At 41.8% G+C, this 21,610-nt stretch overlaps 1 protein-coding gene across 1 annotated transcript in view; it reads left to right on the top strand.

Moving 5' to 3' along the window:
• Positions 1-20,685, top strand: part of URB1 (URB1 ribosome biogenesis homolog) — a 137,233-nt gene extending 116,548 nt beyond the window's left edge. Inside the window, exons 35-39 of the mRNA XM_073617120.1 lie at positions 651-760; positions 3,046-3,243; positions 6,623-6,864; positions 13,868-14,482; positions 18,800-20,685. Coding sequence (XP_073473221.1) covers positions 651-760; positions 3,046-3,243; positions 6,623-6,864; positions 13,868-14,482; positions 18,800-19,017 — 1,383 coding nt within the window. The 3' untranslated portion in view covers positions 19,018-20,685. The remainder of the gene's footprint in view (positions 1-650; positions 761-3,045; positions 3,244-6,622; positions 6,865-13,867; positions 14,483-18,799) is intronic.
• Positions 20,686-21,610: the final 925 nt, after the last annotated feature.

The raw sequence follows: 21,610 nt of genomic DNA, 5'->3' as shown, positions 1-21,610 counted from the left end.
TTTTCTCTTTTTTTTCTTTTTCTTTTCTTTTTCTTTTTCTCATTTTCTTCTCTTTTTCTTCTTATTCTCTCCTTATTCCTACTTCCTCTTTTAGTTCTTTTTTTTTGCCTTCTCTACTCCTTTCCTTTCTTTTGCCTGACCCTTCTTTTTCTCTCATCTCCTCTCCTCTGCTTCTCCAGCTCTTCCGGTTTCTTCCTCTAACTTTGCCTGCCTTTCCTTTTACTTTCCATCTGATTAGTTCATCAGTCCATTTTCTTTTTTCCTCCCTTTATCATTACCTCCTTTTTCCCCCCTTCTCCTCCCCTTTCTTTTGCTTATCTCATTCTCTTTTATGTATTTTGCTTTCTTACTCCACTATGTTTCTTTCCTTCCATCCCCATCACTTCCCTTGCATCACTGTCATTTCCATACATGTTCTTTTCATCCTATGCTTTTCTCCCCCTGCACTAACCTTTCTCCTACCATGTATTACTGTTTGGCTTCCTTTATTTTCTCTTTCTTTTTAATTTATTTTATTCTCTTTTATCTCTTCTCTTTCCTTGATCATCCCTATTATGTCCAGTTGCTGTCCTTACATAGATTTATTATTTTATCTCATTTTGTGTAATGTTATGTATTGGATCTGATGACAATCCTATGTTTTGTAACAGAGTCAGATTCTGGAAATTCTTACAAAAGCCTCCAAAGTGCAGAAAGCAGCTTATGAACTCACACGGGACCACAGCCTGCTGTCCTGGATACAGAATATTCTGGAGAAAAGGTGATAGAATTGGAGGTATCTGTGCTAAAAGCTGCTTCCAAAGCAAGTCATGCAGTGGTATATGTAATGAATACTTTTTCAATTGCATAAAGTTTCTTGAGCTTCGAAGCCCTAGAAAAAAAGTTGCTACAACCACAAGCTTGACAAGCATGAGTTCTTCCTTAGAAGTCCCTCCACAGACTTGTTTCATGTATGTTAATGAAAGTGATAAACCCCTTTTTGAAGAGGCTGTGTCATCAGTCCTAGGAGGCTTTTAAATGAACTCTAGATGGTACTAAAAATATTTCAGGAAAAGCTGAACTCAAGGCAGTTATAAAAGATGACATTTTTGCAGCTGTAGATTCATCAATATTTAATTAGATGTATTTTTTTGTAATGCAACCTGTGTAAGTACTTCAGTTTGACCTGGTCTTAAGCCCCATACACACGATCAGAAAATCATACGAAAAATAACGCTTTCGAAGCAATCGGACGATAATCTGATTGTACACAGCTTTTAAGCGCCGATCACAACCTTTCATCCGAAATTATCCGGGGGGGACAAACACAAAAAATGTCGTACGATATTATATACTACGATTTTCGTTTAAAGTGATACTAAAGTCTCAATTTTTTTTTTCTTTAAAAATAACAAATATGTTATACTTACCTGCTCTGTGCAGTTGTTTTGCACAGGGCAGCCGAGATCCTCCTCTTCTTGGGTCCCTCTTCTCTGCTCCTGGCCCCTCCCTCCTTCCGAGTGCCCCCACAGAAAGCAGCTTGCTATGGGGGCACCTGAGCCTGCGTGTCCATTCAGATACAGAGCCACAGGCCAGTCCCGCCCCCTCTCTCTCTTCTCATTGGCTCACTAACTTTGACAGCAGCGGGAGCCAATGGTGTCACGTTGCTGTCTCAGCCAATGAGGATGGAGAGTCCTGGGCAGCCAAGACACTCCTGCAACTTTGATGGATCGAGAAGGGCTCAGGTAAGTATTAGGGGGGCTGCTGCACACAGAAGGTTTTTTTTATCCTAATGCATTAAGATAAAAAACCCTCTGGCTTTACAACCATTTTAATCAGTACAGTTTTTATCCGAAAATACAATAGAAATACACTACAACACATTACATCACTTCCGAAGTTGTGTTCTGACATATGTGAATTATCATAAAGTGAGTAAATGCATCATTTTCGATATGGAGACTAGCATGCAGAAAAAAATGGATGATCATTGGTCCGATATTCTGATCGTGTGTACAAACCTTTAGCCCAGGGGTCTCAAACTGGCGGCCCTCCAGCTGTTGCAGAACTACAAGTCCTATCATGCCTCTGCCTATGGGAGTCATGCTTGTAACTGTGAGCCTTGCAATGCCTCATGGAAATTGTAGTTTTGCAACAGCTGGAGGGCCACCAGCTTGAGACCCCTGCTTTAGCCGCTTGCAGCACAAGAAGCTTGTCAGTTGTGGTGAAGCCAACAAGAACCAACATGTTGATAGGAGAGAGCAGAGTGACAAAGATGAGCTTATCTGTTTGCTGCTTGTCCTTTAAATGTCCAGTCGCAGACTGGGGCAGGGACTAGACCCATTAGTGTTACTAAGCTGCAACATAGAAAAATCAGGTTCTCCGCCCTGCCACAGAGGGCTGTGTTATGTGACAGAGCTGTGTAATCTCAGAAATGGATGGATAGAAGTACAGATCTTTTGGCGGGTAAAACAGCTCCTTTATTTCTATTTCATCTGTGTATTGAGCTGCATCCTGAAGATGAGCTTCATAGCTGCAGCTGGCCAGCAAACACCATGGGATGCACTAGTTTACTTTTATAGCTAAAAATAAGAATGCCATCAAAAACAAACTTTGGTATGGGAGAATGGGCATGGCATGCTCTCTTCTGCCTTGTACAAAACTGTGATTTGTACCTATTACCAGTCCTTATGCACTGCCATGTGTCGGGTGTACCTATGCTTGTACAAATGCTGAGATTCAGAAAATTAGTATTTGCATATGAACCATATGGAGCACTCCAGTGCCTACCTTTACTACAACCATAAAAATAGGAGGTACATTATGGTGCCTGCTTTCAAGCTTTATTTTTAGTTCAAGGGCTTTTTACATTTCAGATTTAGCCAGAATTACTTTGTGTGAATATTGGATTAGCAGTATTAGGCTTCTAAGCATTCACGACATATAAATGGTGGGACAATTTCTCGTTAATGTCGTGCGTGACTGTAAAATAAGGGTAGAATGGTAATGGAGTCCTACAGTGTTACCGAATAAATCTGGTTAAGAAGTCTACGTTTTAATCTCCAGGTATGTTGAGAATAAAACACTGGGAAGTATTATAACATTAATAACCAATTTATGGATAACCAACTTGGGCAACAAAGAGAAGACCAAATCAAAAGAAGGGAAGAAGCCAGGTGGACTGGCAGTACACGAAAAGCTCCTTCCCATCCATTTGGTGAATGAGATCTTTGGGGTTTCCTTGGCTCTGCTCAGACACATCAGGTAAGCTGTTCTCTGTTTCTGACAATCTTTGACATGTCTTTTGAGATGAATGCATGACAAATCCACTTTTCTTTATTTTTTTTCTATAAGCAGAACATATTTCCTCTATTTTTTTTTTTTTTTTGCATTAGAGCAAAAATCAGTAGCGTGTAGTCATCTGTGACAGCCAATCACCTATCACTTGCTAGGGAGAATGTTCAAATAATTGATTTCTGCAAGCCACAGTAAAGGTTTTACATTGAGCAAGAGAGGAGGAGTAATCTCTTGACAATGGTTAAATTGCTGGGGTCTTTGGAAAGTAACATCGGGGCCAGGTATCCAGTGGTGGAAGGCGTGTTAGGCTGGCCATACATGGATTGCTTTTTTCAATGAGCCAGCAGGCGGATAGAGAAAAAAATGAGCGGATTCCCTCATCCACACAAGCAAGGTGGATGGTGGAATCCTCTACCGCTGTGCTATTGTATTCTAACTACAGGGACTCCTCCATCAGAATACACTGATCAGCGCTGCAAGTGATTGGTTGCAGGTGCTAATCGGATAAAAGCTTTCCAACAGTCTCATTCAAGAGAAGTCCCTGCTTAACCGGCCAAATTTTGATCCATCTATGGCCAGCTTTTGTGTGGAAGGCAAACTTTTGCACCTTTATCTGCTCATCCATGGCTTTCCTTGGCATTGCACTTTTTATAGACAAACGTTCCCCCTTATAATGCTGCAGATTAAAAGGGATATCCACTGTTACTTGTAGATCAATTCCCTAATTAAAGAACTCTTGGATAGAAGATTTCTTGTTCAAACGTTTTATTAAAGGACAAAATAAACATACAGAGGTAAAGGACAAGTAGGAATTATCCCCAAAGAAGAGGGGATAAAAAAAAAGGTGTATATTTAAGACAGCGACGCAGCCCACACAGGTACAAGATAACTGAAGAAATGTACACAAAAGGAATGTCAAACGGCATGTTCGTACATTTGGAAAAAAGGGGGAGATACAAATACGCAACAGTGTAATAAAATTACATATAAGTAAGGCACCAAAATTATTGAGTAGAAGATTTCATGCTCCTAGGATACATGCCATGACAGGTACCTGATCACCACAAGCATTTACAATGGTGCTGCATGATGTTAGACAGGTAACTCAAGCAAGTCAGCCTTGTTCCTGTCTCTGCTCACAGCATTTTAGGCTCACATCTCACCAGTATGTATCATCTGAGGCAGCAATCTTGGTGGTTTTTGAACAGCCTTTGTAGCTTTTAGTAGGCTTCACGCTCAGTAGCAAAGGTGGACAACTTCTTGGCTTCAGGTGGCATTAACAAATGGGTCCTCGCTTGTAGTCCTTCTTACAGCCTCATTTACTTTGCCTGTAGATCACAAGTTTAGTACTTTTGTTCAGTTTACGGCCTCATGCACACGAGACGCTGTTAAACGCGCGTTCAGAGGCAGTTGGACACTTTTTTCAACTCCCCTTGAACCCATTCAATGTTATCCTATGTGTCCATGTACACAATCTCGTTTTTAGGCAGTTGCATTTAACCTCGTTTTTCCAGAAGCAAAAAAATGGGTTCAGACGCAAAAGTTTTCCACGTTTCAGACGCCAAACGCGGCTAAACAGGGCTAAACGCCGGTACCGCGCTTAGCCGCATTTGCGTTTATAAGTGTTTTTAAAGGAATATTTTATGACCCGAATTTGGGGCCCCATATTTCGGGGCCACTTGGTGCTAGGAACCCCAAATTTGGTGTGCTAACACTATAACATATCCAAATTTGAGGTTCCTAGCACCAACCTTGAGATATGAGGCCCCAAAGTCAGGTAACAAAATGTCATTCTCTGCTGCAGAAAAGTGTTTGACATTTTGCGACCCAAATTTGGGGCCCCAGATCACAAGGCCACTTGGTGCTAGGAACCCCAAACTTGGACTAACACTATGACATATCCAAATTTGGGGTTCCTAGCACTAAGTGGTCCCGAGATATAGGGCCCTAAAGTCAGGTCAGAAAATGCAATTCTCTGCTGCAGAAGTACTTGACATTTTGCGACCCGAATTTGGGCCCCCGTATCTCGGGGCCACTTGGTGCTAGGAACCCCAAATTTGGATATGTTGTAGTGCTAGTTCCACTGTGTTAGCACACAAAATGGGGTTCCTAGCACCAGGAGATATGGGGCCCCAAAGTTGGGTTGCAAAATGTCATTCTCTGCTCTGCAGGCGCTTCTAGACGCAAACGCGGTAAAACGCGGCATAACGGGCGTTTCTAAACACCGGTTTCAGCTTTTAAAAACATGTGTTCAGCAGAGTTTGCACCGGTGTCTCGTGTGCATGAGGCCTAAATATAATATGATAGGATATTGTCTAGACTGGTGGAGGATGAAGGAATCTGTATGCATCCTTGAGTTTGGGGAGGTTTTCTACAGCTCCCTGTAACAATTCTCTTCACACACCAAATGGAGCATGCATTTAATGGCATCATAGGAGGAATGATATAATGGTGTAAAGCAAGGACACCATCATGCTTTCAGAGCTGGCCTTATTAAGTTATGAAAAGCCTACATTATTAAGATTTAACACCTTGTTTTCATACCATTGATTCAGCACAGGTGTTGGAGGTGTTGCTATCGTCCTATTAGAATGCATATTTGCTTTTTATGTTTTGTTTCTGCTCAGTCCAAAACTAACTCCAGCCAGAACATTTTTAGTTTAGTTTTTCAGTATTGAACTCCTGTTTTTTGTTTTTTTTTTAAGTTTTGGCTTTTAAAGGATAAGGTCACCTTTAAAAAAATAAATAAATGTACATTTGTTGCAATTAAAAAAAAAATGTACATTTATTTTTTATTTTTCTTGGGAGCCTGTAAGGCATTGTACCCATGATCAGCAGATCAAGGCTCCAATGTCAGGCTTTTCCAGTTTATCAGTACATTGTCTGCCCATACCTCCAATACGGGTAGGCAGTTACTGAAGTCCTGGAAACTCAATGGACTTTGAGAGTGCTCACCACTACAAGTAATCAGCCGCAGTGGCTAACGGTACTTGTAGGCATTCATTCACGGAACACACAGCCACGCTGGTTTCAAACTGTGACAGTGGATGCGGTGAGATGATCTACCACCAAATGTCACAAGGAGGAGGTGGATCGGGGGGGGGGGGGGATAGAGGGGAAGGATGTTCAATAAATTAATAAAACACGGGTGTTACATGTAACATGTTGAGAAAGGTGAACTTATCCTTTAAAATCCTGAGGTTTCCTTGTTATAAAAAATATTGAGCCATTTCTTGTTCATTGAACCCCATTTGCATGTGTATGTTCTATATTTGATTTCATTTAGAAGCATAAGGAGCATTGTTGCATACACTGTAGCATTTATTTTAATTTTCTTTCACCACAGAACGAATTTAGATGGCCTCCATCTCTGCCAGTATTTCTGTACCTTGAGCTCCATTTTGCAGTACCGTTCACGGGTGTTGGAGGCCTTTAAGGAAATGGGCAGGTTTGCAGTTAATGAACAAGTGTTCTCAGATAAGAATGCTCTGCTCCTACTGCACAAGTGGAGTTCCATCGAGAAGGACCTTGATCTGCAGGAGAGAATCAGCTCACTGGCCAAAGAGTTCAAAGTCAAAGAACTCATAAGTAAGTGACTGGCCAATTTATTTCTTCCTTATATCCCTGCTCATTTGTCTTGCTTATACATACTAACACGTTGTAGCTAGAGTAGTAGTTGTTGGAGTTAGAGGAAAGTTTAACTTGTGGTGTGTGTGTGTTTTCGGTGAGGGAAGAGGGGTGGCTTGAACTTCTGGATGATTTCAGAAACATCTCAGTCTGACGTCAAACTGATTCCATCCTCACAAGCTCAAAGCTTGTCGACTCAGACCTCAGGGCTTGTTTACATGAGTGATCCACACTTTTCAGAGGGCATTTGACAGGCAGTGAGGAGGCAATGTTGCCTCCTCATTGTCTGTTTAACCCCTAAAATCCCTTACCGCCATGCTACAACTGTGTGCAATGTCCTGGGTGGTTGCAGCGCAGACCCCCCCACATTTACTTGAATAGTTCATGTTCGACGGGTGGTACTGCCCACCAAAAGCAGCGAGGGGGGGCCTGTGGGTGTTAATTTTTGCACAGTGTAGCGCCTGCGGACTGTGTATACCACTGTACTGCTGGTTTTACAACTTGCTAAGGAGAAGGTAAAAAACACTACTCAACCACTTTTTTTTTTTTACCACCTCTTCCCCCCAACAGCAAGTGCAAACTAGGCATTAGTAGGCAAAAAGTGCACTTGCTCTGCTTATATTTGTGCAGCAGCACAATGTATTATAGGTATCCATCAATGAATGTATTTTTAAATGTAAGAATATAAGTAACTAACTGCAGTATAGTTCAGACTGGGAGAAGAAGCAGCAGCAGAGATGAGCCAGACATAGAGATGAGTGCATTACGCTGCTGCTTCTCTTTTCCCTGTCCAGTCACAGGCTGAGGGGAGGAACAAGACCTGTAAGTGTAACTGAACTGCAGCAGAGAAAATTCTGGTCTCCTTCCCTTACAGGCAGAGCTGTGCTGTGTAGCATAGATAGAAATACAAATCCATTCATCATGTAAAACCGCTCCCTATTTATCTCATCTATGTATTTGTCTGTTTGCCCAGAGTTTAGTTTTAATGGAGATGTCCAGGCTAAACCTAACTAGTCTTTAAACGGTTTTAAAAGTACGTGATTCTTTTACCTTAATGCATTGTCTGCATTAAAGTAAAAAACCCCACCCTTTTTCTTACCTGGGCCTGATCTCAATCCAGCGATGTGCACAAGAGCAGCAGCTCTCCCTCCTCATTGGACAGAGGCTGCCGCAGGAGCCATTGGCTCCCACTGCTGTTAATCACAACCAGTTAAGAGGGAGGGGGGGAGGAGCAAGCCGTAATGGAAACAGCCGGCTGCTTGCTGTGGCGGCATTCGGCAGAGGGGGGGAGCCAGGAGCGCCAGTGGGGGACCCCAGAAGAAGAGGATTGAGGCTGATCTGTGCAAAACCATTGCACAGAGCATGCAAGTATAATGTCTGTCATTTATGTATTTATTTTTAATTTTCACATTTAGAATCGCTTTAAAAATGTCCCGTCCCCTTTTAACGCCTAAGCTGACTAACCTGTGTAAGGTCATTTTTACGCTGATGGACCAATAATATCCACCTGTCAGTTTTTCAGGCGGACCCGGTCGGACCATCCATATTTCTCTATGGAGCTGGGGATGTCAACGGACATGTCTGCTGACACCCGCCGGCATCCGTTCAAGTCCGCTAAAAACAGATTGATAAGGATCAGTTCCCCATCTATCCGGCGGATCGAATGACAGTCGGATGGCAACAGGCATGCTGTCCGTTTCCATTCGACCACCTCATTGAGCGGACTGTGTTCGGGTCTGCTCTGCAAAGCAGACACGGACCTGTCATCTGCCTGCTCAGCAGAGAGCTACCCCGCTGAGCAGTCAGATCTGTTTGACGGAGTGTACCCCGACTGAAAGGGGCCTTAGCAAGAAGTATATACTTATTTTTAACCTGCTCAGGTCACATGATACCCTATGTCAGCCAGCGGTGGCTGCAGGGAAGAGGAGAGAGCGCTTGACAGTAGACTGGGTATGCCTGAGAGCAGTGATGTCACCCATAGGCTCCCATGGCCCAACCTTCATCGATGGTCCCTCCTCTCTCCGGCAGCTGCCACAGACTGAGACACAGGGGAGCCGGATTACGTCATCAGAGCTGAAAATAGGTAATTGTACAGATCTTATAAAGCAGTGGTCATCAACCCTGTTCTCAGGGCCCACTAACAGGACAGGTTTTATGTATTACCTTGGGAAGATGCAGACTAGAATACTGCAATCACTGAGCAGCAAATGATATCACCTGTGCCTTATTTCAGTTATCTTGCAAACCTGGCCTGTTAGTGGGCCCTGAGGACAGGGTTGATGGCCACTGTTATAAAGGGTTTTAGGACTAGTAAGATTAGTTTGAAATTCTACTTTAACCACTTCACCTTTAGATAGTTTACCCCTCCCCCTTCCTAACCAGGCCATTTTTTGCGATACAACACTACGTTGCTTTAACCGACTATTGCGCGGTTGTGCTGTACCCAAATAAAATGCATGTCCTTTTTTCCCCAAAAATAGAGCTTTCTTTTGGTGGCGTTTGATCACCTCTGCAGTTTTTTTATTTTTTGCGTTATAAACAAAGAACAATCGACAAGTTTGGAAAAAAAATATATATATATATATATTTTACTTTTTGCTCTAAAACACATATTTTTGGTTAAAAAAAAAACCAAGTGTATATTGATTGGTTTGCGCAAAAGTTATAGCGCCTACAAACTATGGAATATTTTATTTATTTTTACTAGTAATGGCGATCAGTGATTTTATAGCGGGATTGCAATACTGCGGCGGACAAATTGCACACTTAATTGACACTTTTGACACTTTTTTTGGGGACCAATGACATTATTACACTGATCAGTGCTAAAAATATGCACGGTCACTGTACTAATGACACTGGCAGGGAATGGGGTTAATATCAGGGGAGATCAAAGGGTTCACTGTGCCTAGCTAATGTTTCAGTGTAGTGGGGGGGGGGGGCTTTTACGAGTGGAAGACATGGATCAGTGTTTCTGCTTAACAGAAACGCAGCATCCATGTCTTCAGTACTGACAGAATGACAATCTGCCTTGTTTACATAGGCAGACTGGCATTATGTCAGTGTAACGAACGATCAGCGGGTGCCGGACCCATATATATATATATATATATATATATATATATATATATATATATATATATATATATATATATATATATATATATATATATATATATATATAAAATGTGATCCTGTGCAGAGCGGCCATGTTTACAAACTTCCATTAGGGGTGGTTTGGGTCTCATCATAGTTACCTCATTGATGGCATGGTTCCTTGTCCCTGGAGTGCTGGGTATGGAATGGCTGTCACTCATGAATGTAAAACTTGGACAATACTAGCAGTATAGCGTTTGTGTTTTCCATTATATAAGTGTAAGATGTAATTCTACTCTAGTGCTCCAAATTTAGATGGTTTAGCGATCTGAGGAGGGACATGTGCTGTGAACAGGATGTGGAGTGACATTGAAGATTCTTTCTGAATTGATTTATTCAACAATTAAAAACGGAAAACTTTAAATGTGTTTCTTCATGTTCTGCTGAAGTGCCATAAATAATCGGCTAAAAAAAGATTGGCTCTATTTTCAGTAAAGCAGTCATGGAATCTTTCGCTGCTGGAGACAGTTTTACATTTCACTGAATTTTCATGCTTTTCTCTTTCCTAATTGCTTCTTTTGTTTTTGATCCTTTTAACATGGTTGCCAAAATTGTAATATAAGTTTCAGGGACTGTTTGCTGCTAAAAAATATTCCACGTAAAGCAGAACTTAACTGTATTTGAGCACACACAAACTGAAAACGCTATTTAATTCATTCTTCATATCTAAAGAGAAGTTTGGCTTTTTTTTTTCCAAAAATCATACTTGTCTAGGTGGACTGATGCTGCATCTGTGTCCCCGGCTGGCTCTAAGACTGAGAACCGAGCGATCAAAGACCGCTAATCGCTAAGTTCTCACAGCTCCCTGAGCAGAGAGCTGATGACTGCCAGTCGCAGAACTCTCTGCTCTGCCCCCCGCCGCACTAAGTGGAATACTGGGCTGTGGACGGGTGGGAGCAGCTGGCTCAGCCTCTCAGCGGTTCGCTGAGAGGCTGAGCCAGGTGCCAGTCCAGGGTTGTGGACGGATCCAGACTTTGCCACGATCATGCCAAAGCCAGGACCGGTTCTGTGACGTTAGCCGACAGCGGGCGTCAGCCCATGGTCTGCTGGAAAAGGGTCACGAGTGTAGAACGAACTGCACTCCTGTGATCCACAGAAGAAGTACAGCCAAACAAGCTTTAGCTGTACTTATCCTTTAAAGCAAACTTTAATCCATCCATCCATATCTCCATGCTTTTTGTTGAGAAACCACTTTGAAAAACACCCCTCCTAGCAGTTTTAACTGCAACCATCTTAAGTAAGGGCAGATGATTCTAGCATTTACTTCCTGGAATCCACCTGCCCTTAGCTCAGGTGTGCAGGCAGGAGGGTGTGCTTGGCTTTGCAAGTCCCACCTCCCATGAAGACTTGTGGGATGTATGACATCATTTTGGTCTAGGCCAGAAACCAGGAAGCAACTGAAGAAATGTAAAAAAAAAAAAAAAGTAATTAAAAGAAAAAAAAAAAGTTCATATTGATTTAGGAACTAAACTCTCTCGATCAGTATTAACAATTAGCTTTACCTATAGTAGAGAAAAGTTAGGTGCGAGGCTGACTGCGGTATGTGATAGAGCTGTGTAAATGTCAGGACTGGATGCAGAGAAATACAAATCCATTGGCAGGTAAAATGTATTTCATGTGTGCATTTAGCTGTTTGCCCAGAGTTCAGCTTTAATTGCATAATGATATACAGTACATTTTACTGAAGATTCACACAACTTTGACCTAATTTTTCCATACATCTTATGTGGAAATCTTGGGTGAAAATATTGATAAATATACCCCTAACAGTCAACTTGTAAAATTTGTATTTACGGACAATATTATAAATTATTGCTTTGTCTTCTAAAATGTCATTATTTAAGTTTGGATCTAATCCTAGAGGACATTCTGTAAAACGGATCTAATAATCCAGCAAGAATTTATATTTAGGCTTTGCCAATGAATGATCCAAGATGCCAGTTTGTTTAATGCCAAAACAGGATGTTGGAAATTTTAGGCCAGGAACCAGGAAGCAACTGAAAATAAAAAGTTTAAAACAAGTAAATTTAACATACCTTCCTATCCAGTTACTAAGGCTAGCAGCATAAGGATTAAAAATAGTTAGGCTCCCTGCATATGTCCAAAATCTTTGATGCCACGTTTGGTGTGATTTTGATCCGACTTTACATTCTATGGATCAAAGTCGCACCAACGTAGTGCCGGCATCTTTTCAAAGTCACTGCGACTTGAATGGGTGCCAATTGAAAACAATGGGATGCAACTTGATATACGACTTTGATGTCCAAATTTGCATGACAAAGCGCACAAGTGTGAATGGAGCCTAAAGTGGAAGTCCATGCAAAATCTAAAATCCCTACATCTATAGACACCAGGGATCTAACACTAACCTCTCTGTCCCTGTAAAGAAAAGATATACACACCTTTTTGGAAGCCAATCTGACCCGCTCTGACCGGATCTCCAGCGCCGGAAGCTCTGCAGAGGACACGGAGGACAACGGCTGTGAAATGAATGGGAAGTGATGTCACCCATAGAGTTACTATGGGGCTTCCGATGTCCTCCGTCTACTCTGCACCCGCCTCTACAATGAACCCGCGGCTGACAGCTCAGCATGGGATCCGGTCGGAGCGGGTCAGATCGCCTTCCAAAAAGGTATGTATACTTGTTTTTTCTTTACAGAGATAGAGAGGTTAGTGTTAGACCCCTGGTGTCTATAGATGCAGAGATGTTAGATTTTGCATTGACTTCCACTTTAAGGTTGATTGAGTTTAGTTCCACTTTAAGCCTGTAGGTGGCAACTGAAAGGGCATTAGTTTGTGAGAGTGATTGGTTCTGTAGTGATGATCTGAGTGATGGATAAAGATATGCAGAGAAAGGCGCTTCAGTATGTCAGCAATTTTACTAAAAGGCAACTGTTGAAAACATTTGCAGAATTACAGAGTAAACAGGCTCATCAATGCATGGAGTCCTCTTGAGATGGTCCTCACTGTCACTGTGCCCACCAGCAAGCTGCAGGCAGTCTGCAGGAGCAAGATGGGCGCCGCACTTCCTGAAACCACCGTGGAACACAGAGGGCGGAAGTGACATCAGCAAGCGAGCGGTGATTAGTTTCTGAGCATGCTCAGAGGCTCTTTCTTCAAAACCTTTTGAAGAAGGAGCCTCTGAGCAGGCTTCCGCCCCCCTGTGTTCCACAGTGGTTTCAGGAAGTGCGACGACCATCTTGCTCCTCCAGACCCTTGGTTCCTTGCAGCTGCTGGTCAGCACAGTGACAGGGAAGACCATCTCAGGAGGACTTCATAAATTGATGAGCCCATTTACTCTGTAATCCTGTAAGTGTTTTTAACTGTTGCCTTTTAATAAAATTTCTGACACACTGCACTTAGAAGTGCCCTTCTCTGTATATATTTGTCTATCCAGAGCCTGCTTCTCTCCTGTAAGTGCTGCTCGAGTGCCTGTCAACTTGCTATCTTGGATGACCCCTAATGTATATAGCACCTGGAGGACCCTTCTAGCAGAAGCGCTCCTACTTTCTGTTCTCCATGATTTAAGTGATAGCCTACCACAATCTAGACTACGTAAGTTACTATAGCATTTGGTTGTCGTAAAAAGGGTTGTGGGTAGTAGGGTCATCGCTTTGTATGTTTGTTGTTGATGGCATTTAGGTTTGCCGCTGTTTTCATTATTGGGTCCTACTGGATTATTTGGGCATTTTGGAGAATAAGTGCTCATACGGGATGAAATCAGGAGATGGCATAGAGAGCTGTAAACTGAGAAAAAAACAATTATAAATAATTAGCTGCTAGTAATTTTTTTTTATCAATTTCTAAGGTACCATTAAAGAAAAATTCAGACAGCCAGTCCCTAGACATCTAAGGAAGAGAATTGAGGCTGCACAGCAGGAAATCCTGGAACAGCACCATACGTCCCATCTAGAGGAGTCCAAGAATCATGTGAAATCTATATTGATGCACTGGAAACCCAATTTATCAAACCTTCCCTCCAACCCTACCCAAGAGACAGGAGAAGATCCAGATCAGGCAAAGGGGGCCCCCACAGAGGAGGAGGAGCCAGAAAAGAGAACAAATGGCGGTGCTCTAGTGTGCGCTACTGCCTGTCTGGTAGCCAAGTGGATAATAAAAGTGGAAGGTGAAGCTGTACTAAACGCACATGATCTCAAACGCTCTCTTCACTGGCTGAATAGCTGCATTGTACCTCGTTCCTGGGTAGTGCAGGAGCTGCTTAAAGATGGTGTGTGGAGAAGTACCCTCTATAAATTGTACTACAGAATCTGCAGTGAGCCGGATTCTGGCCTAGAACTGCTAGGTATAGCTAACCAGGTCATGATGAACCTCATTGAGGCTCAAAATATAAGCGGGGACACTTATCAAGTTGTGAAGGATCTCTGTCTGCTGTCTGGTGACCATACAAATGACTCACAGAAAGGTAGGTAATAGGATGCATTACTTGGAATTTGGGGCTAACCATGATCTTTTATTATCTATTCTATTATCTACTACTATATATTACTACTATCATGTTGGTTGAACTGGATGGACTTGTGTCTTTTTTCATCCAGATTAACTATGTGACTATCCTTGGCATGTTAAAGTTTTGACATGGACTTTCGTCATCTGTTTTTTTAACCATTTGACCTCCGGAAGATTTTCCCCCTTCCTGACACGGCACTGAGTTATTTTAATTGACAGTTGCGCCGTCATGCAATGCTGTACCCAAATAAAATTTATGTCCTTTTTTTTTCCCTACAAATAGAGGTTTCATTTTGTTGGTATTTGATCACCGCTCTGGTTTTAATTTTTTGCACTTTAAACAAAAAAAAAAAAGACAGACAATTTTGAAAAAAAAAAAACAATATTATTATACAATAAAATGTACCATCTGGCCTTCAGGAAAAAACTCAAAACCTTCCTCTTCTAAGAAGCTGTTCAACACTAAACGCATTTAGCGCCTTGAGGCGATTCAGTTCGCATTTGCATCGCTTTACAAATCATTAATTCATTCATTCATTAATTCATTCATTCATTCATACAATATGCTTCAAAACATATCCATTAAAAATATTGAAACAATCTAATTTCTTTGTCAATTTAGGTCAATATATATTTTGCCACATATTTTTGGTAAAAAAACAATCCCAATAAGCGTTTGGTTTGTGTAAAAGTTATAGCATCTACAAAATATGGGATATAGTTATAGAATTTTTATTTACTTTTTATTAGTCATGGCGGTGATCAGCAACTTATAGCGGGACCTTAACACTTTTTGGGGACCAGTGACACTAATACAGTGATCAGTGCTAAAAATATGCACTGTCACTGTACTAATGACACTGCCTGGGATGGGGTTACCATCAGGGGTGATCAAAGAGTTAACTGTGTGCCTAGCCTGTGTTTTGTACAGTGTGGGAGGCCCTTTTGCTTTGCAGGAACACAGGATCCATGTCTTCCCTACTGACAGAACAGCAATCTGCCTTGTTTACATAGGCCGTTCTGCCTCTGTACCGAATGTTGAGCGGGTGCCGGCGAACATAGAGTCCGCGGTACCTGCAGATCAGCTCCCACTGTGTATATTTACAGCGGGCCGCTGGTGTTATGCGTGATTCCCCTCTACCTAGAAGTTTCAGATTGCATATTAGTTACGTGATCAGCGCAGCAGTGTCGCCATATATGTAAGTTATACGGTCGGCATTTTTTCATGAGGTCTTTTGGCAGGTCACATGACTTCCTCTTCTTTCTGCACTGATTGTAGGCAATCTTCAGTATTGCAGAGAGAGTGGTGCTAATGTCATCTCATCAGTGTCACTCTCCCTGATGTTGTACTGTGAGCCCAGGCTGAAGTCATGACACTCTCCATGGTGAATGTTCATGGCTCCCTGGGCTCACAGACCATCATTCAACCTGGAAGAGGACCAGCAGTGGAGTGGAATTCATGTGGGGGGGGGCAACACTTGAGACAAGATTGGTATAGCATTAGCAGTATTATTAAAACTGGAGAGCTGCTTTAAAAGTTGAGTTCACCTTAAGGGTCCCTTTTTCACACTGATCGATTTTTGATGCGCTTTTGGGGTTTAAAAATGCATGTAAAATGTATCCCTTTAAATCCTGTGGAACTCTTCACACTGCACTTTGAAAAATCCTGCATGCTGCATCTTTGGTGCAGATTTTTCAAAAGCACCTTCCATTGTAAGTCAATGGGAAGGCATCAAAAGCACATCAGTGGGAAAGAACCTTTTAAATTGGTTCTATAGGCTGAAGGTAAAAAAAAAGGCTAAAGGTAAATAAGGCTGAAGGTAAAAACCACTTGTGTGCGGCGGCTCAACCAAGCCCCCCCCCCAAATTCTTACCTGAGCCCCCTCTGATCCAAAGATGTTCACAATAGCCTCGGCTGTATGGAGACTCTCCTACCTCTTTGGCTGAGAGAGCAGTGGGAGCCCATTGGCTTCCACTGCTGTCAGTCGCAGGCAGTGAGCCCATGAAAAGAGAATGGGGGGGGGGGGGGAGCAGTGCCGAGCCGCGGCTCTGTGTCTTATGGACTCATAGAGCAGTGGCTTGGGAGCAAGCCTGCAGCGGTGCCCCCAGGGCAAGTGGCTTTCTCTTGTGGCACTGCTCGAGGGGGAGGAGCTCCTGAAAAGAAGTGGATCAGAGCTACTTTGTGCAAAAAAACCACACAGAGCAGGTATAAGTATAGTATAACATGCATGTATAACAACAAGTATAACATGCATGTTCTTTAAAGAAAAAACCCCAAGCTTTAATGACACTTTAAGTTGAGCAAAGCGCTTTAAAAACTGACCAGTGTGAAAGGGCCTAAACTAAAACAAACTGCAGATAAAAATATATGTATTTAATATTTTTAACACAGGAACCTGAAAAGTATTGCACCTACCATCAGTGTATTGTGGGTGCAATGCCAGGCTCAGCACTCTCACCCTCCAGCTTTCTGCCTGTGCCTCTGTGCAGGCTTTCAGTTAGAGTGTGAATGGACTAAGTGCACTCATAGTCCATTGAGAGCTACAAGCCCTTCTGCTGCAGTGACTTGGGACTTGTAGTTTATTTATTCACAGATTCCTGTGAATGAACGACGACAGCAGCGATTTAAAATGTGACAGCGGCTACAGGGAAGAAGAACCCCCACCCACTGTCACGGGAGGTTGGCTCAGGCGGGGAGGGGGGCTGCAGGACATGTTACTACCTAAATACAGGTGTAACATGTTACAAAGGTGAACTTATCCTTAATGTCAATTTTTTTGTTTTAGTTGGGTTGTATAGCACTGAAGGTATTCCCTTTCACTCTGGATAGGCGCACTGCTTTGTTTATAAACATACAAATGCTAGTTGTCATACTGACGGCTTCAGTACTTTTTCAGCCCCGGACCTGGAACAAGTATGACAATTTGGGTGTTCTGACTATACAGGCGCCATGCTTGTGCCAGATCTGTGACTTAAAATATTGAAGCCACAGATAGCCAGCCAATTGGTTGATGGCATTGATGAGGTATTGACACTTTAGAACTTCATCAAACAAGGAGGGGGTGTGTTTGAGAATACCTTTCCTGCATTATAAACATTTAAGAGAAAGATGTTCCCAGATTACCAGATAGAATTAAGTTGTGTGGAATGGTAAGCAACAGCAATGGTTGTATGAAAACAGACGCCTTGAGCAGGTCAGCTGTTCTCCCTTTATGTATCACAATACTTTATTTTCAGTTATGACTGTTCTACGTGTGTCCGTAAAAACATCTTTTTTTTTTAAATTTTAATTATAAAATCAACAGAGCATAAAAATTTTCAGATCTACACTATATTGCCAGAAGTATTGGGACGCCTGCCTTTACACACACATGAAGTTTAATGGCATCCCTGTCTTAGTCTGTAGGGTTTAATATTGAGTTGGCCCACCCTTCACAGCTATAACAGCTTCAACTCTTCTGGGAAGCCTGTCCACAAGGTTTAGGAGTGTGTCTATGGGAATGTTTGACCATTTTTCCAGAAGAGCATTTGTGAGGTCAGGCATTGATGTTGGACGAGAAGGCCTGGCTCACAGTCTGCACTCTAATTCATTCCCAAAGTGTTCTATCAGGTTGAGGTCAGGACTCTGTGCAGGCCAGTCAAGTTCCTCCGCCCTAAACTCACTCATCCATGTCTTTATGAACCTTGCTTTGTGCACTGGTCCAAATCATTTGGTGGAGTGGCGATTATGCTGTGGGGTTGTTTTTCAGGGATCAGGCTTGGCCCCTTATTTCTAGTGATGGGAACTCTTCAGGCATCAGCATACCAAGACATTTTGGTTAAACATTCCCATAGACACACTCCTAAACCTTGTGGACAGCCTTCCCAGAAGAGTTGAAGCTGTTATAGCTGCAAAGGGTGGGCCAACTCAATATTGAACCCTACGGACTAAGACTGGGATGCCATTAAAGTGTGTATGTGTGTGTGCGTATATATATATATATATATATATATATATATATATATATATAGGCAGGTGTCCCAATACTTTTGGCTATGTGGTGTTGTGTAGATTTTTGTAATTTGAGCAGCACCCTTTTGTATGACTGTATAGCAGAGGTCATAGAAGAGATGAGTATATATAAAAAGCACATATTGAGACCTCTGTCAGCCTATTTGTTTTAGAAGGGGCTGTCATGCCATGTTGATGAAAGTTATATATAAACCAAATAAAACAGATTGTACATTTCTAGTCTTTTTTTAATAATCTGATATCTCATTATTCCTCCTACAGCTGCCGCCAGTTTCTTGGCATCTCTCTACATCGGTGATATGTGGCTGGGTGCGAAATCACCTGTTATGTTTAACACTTATGTGAAATTGGTTTGTGAAGGAGACGGCATGGACGGTTCAAGCTCAAAAGATAAGACTCCCCGGAAGAAGAGGAGGAAGGACCAGGAGGCCATGGTGTCCATCTGTAGAGACATTTCTGCTGCCCTTCCTAAGAGTTGATGTCCGTTGTGTACCTTCCTTATCTGCAGACCTTGTTTATTGTAAATCTGAGAGGTTTACCCAGAATTCCAAGCCCTGGTCCCGTATGGTTCTGGGAGCTTGTGACAAGGGTATTGGGCTTGGATTTGTGCCTTCATTTATTGAGAATTCTAAGTTTTTCACCACCCTTTAAATTCAGTATCCCAATTTACATATAACCAATGATGGGTAACAAAATGTATGATTACATTAGTTGGACAACTGATTGGTCAAGTATAATGCTTCAGGTACTCGGACAAATTGGTTCCAAATTTCTGCAGAGATGCTGTTACAATCAGCATTGGAGGAAGCTGAGAGTAAGCTGAAGCCACTTTCCAATGGCCAACACTAGGGATGCACAGATAACATTTTTTTTTTTTTTACAATGTGTACGAGTACAGATACTTTTTTTTAGTACTCGCCGATACCAATTACCGATATGTACCGCAACTGTTTTGTTTTCACTTCAGTCAGCAATGGTACAAAGCATTGAAAAGTTATTTACAAATGAAATAAATAGATTTTTTTTTTTTATTTTGCGATTTTTCAATGTGAAATGTGTAAATATGTGTAAAAATATTCACTAACAAAGCAAACAAAAAAAAGTTTTAATTGGTTATCGTTTATAAAATAGACGTGAACAAAAAAAAAAAAGCAGCAAAATAATTAAATGGAGGAGAATAGGGAGTTGATTTAAGGCTGATTAGAGTAAATTAAGGGGTTAAACAGAGAAACATTTGTTCATCCCTTTGATCTGCAGATGAAGAAACAGAAATATACAAAAAGAAACAATGGTTCTTTTTATTTTAGTGTTTCAGTGACTGAGCAATGTTGTTAATAAACATTGCTGGCTGCTTTTTTTTTTTGACAGCTCCAATTACCGGACTTCTTTAACACCTCAGCTGTCAACAGGGGAGACCCACTGACAGCTTAAAGAACCGAGCCTGAAAGTATCAGTTTCAGGTATCGGTGCATTTGCACGAGTACCGATACTTGTGCAAATACTCGTATCGGCACCAATACTAGTAATCGGTGCAACCCTAACCAACACCATTGCTAGGCAATCTCGGCACTCCAGCTGTGTTGAAACCTAAATTCCCATCATGCCTCTGCCTCTGAAAATCACACTTGTGGCACTCAGTCTTGCAGGTCGTCTTGCCCTCGTCTACACTGTAACCTGTGTAGCTGCAGTAAACAGACATTCTGTATAGTGTAAGGTTTATTTTTATGACTTAGGACACAGACATTGGGTTTAAATCCTTCTGTTATCTAACCAGTTCATAGATATTTTTACACGTCTATGAGTACTTTTTTTATATTCAGGTTTTATACAAACTGGTACTCTTTATTCATGTACATGTTGGGGCTGTCACTAAAGAAGAGAAGCATTGTTCCTTTGTTCAGAGCAGGGATCTGATTTTAGAGATGGTTCAATGAATGTAACTAATGTGAAATCTTTGTGCTCCCCCAGAATGAACTGCTAAACTGTCACTGCCAGTTGGAACGGGTCATGTGATCGCTCTTCAGCTTCCATTTTATTACTACAGAGTGCAGTTTGTTTTGTAACTAAATCTGAACTCCTGGAGGATATAAAAACACAAATTAATGCAGCTCTTTATTCATTACATTAATAAAGGGTAACTTTTTTTTTCCCTCTTGGTGATCTGTGTACATTGCAAGGATTTAACAAACTTTGTTGGAGATTCCTACCTTTTCTTAATCTGGAGAAATCCGTGTGTGTTTGTCTGTTACCATGTGCAGAAGTGAGTCTAATGGGAGTGGTTTTATAATTATCAACCAGCTGCTGCACCTGCAAAGCTCTAATGACGAAAATTTCAGGGCCTGCATCTCTTTTTAGATGTGATTTCCTATTGGGAATATGTTACCAAAAATGATATTTTGTTGCAGGGGATGTCTGATATCTGACTTCTGGGAGAATCAGTGAGCCAATTACACATGCAGGGAATGATGTTTCTGGGGGGTTGTTCTGTACACCATTTGTGTACAGAACGCCCCTAGGTAGCCATATTGCATTTCACCGAAAATTTCAGAGCTGCCAATTGAATAGGAAAGGTACATTTTTTTAATAACATTCCATGACAATATGACTTGTGTCACAATGATATATATTATTTTTCTTTTATTTGCTATTTTTTTTCCCCCACAAAAGTGGAGTTACCCTTTCATTGGCCGAATGACTTTGATTGACAGCAGCGGAAGCCAATGGCGCTTGCTGCTGTCTCAGCCAATGAGGAGGGGAGTCCTGGGCAGTCAAGACAATCCTACCACGTTGCTGGATCTAGAGGGGGTGCTTCACACAGTTTTTTTTTATCTTAATGTATGAAGATTAAGAAACCTTCTGCCTTTACAATCACTTTAAAGTCAAATGGCTCCCCCCCACGCAGAAGGCATTCATCTTTAGTGAGATACTCTGACTCTTGCACACATAAAAAGGGATGATGGGGCAGCAAGTTTTCTTATTACAACACTGAGCCTCATTAGTTGAATATAGCGTAGGCAGAGCTCTCCACTTAGCAAGGCCTACCTCAAAATCTAAGGCTTAATGTACACGGGA

This window comes from Aquarana catesbeiana, linkage group LG02 (assembly GCF_042186555.1).
Source record: "Aquarana catesbeiana isolate 2022-GZ linkage group LG02, ASM4218655v1, whole genome shotgun sequence".
Taxonomy (NCBI): domain Eukaryota; kingdom Metazoa; phylum Chordata; class Amphibia; order Anura; family Ranidae; genus Aquarana; species Aquarana catesbeiana.
This window is presented reverse-complemented; position numbering and strand designations above follow the sequence as displayed.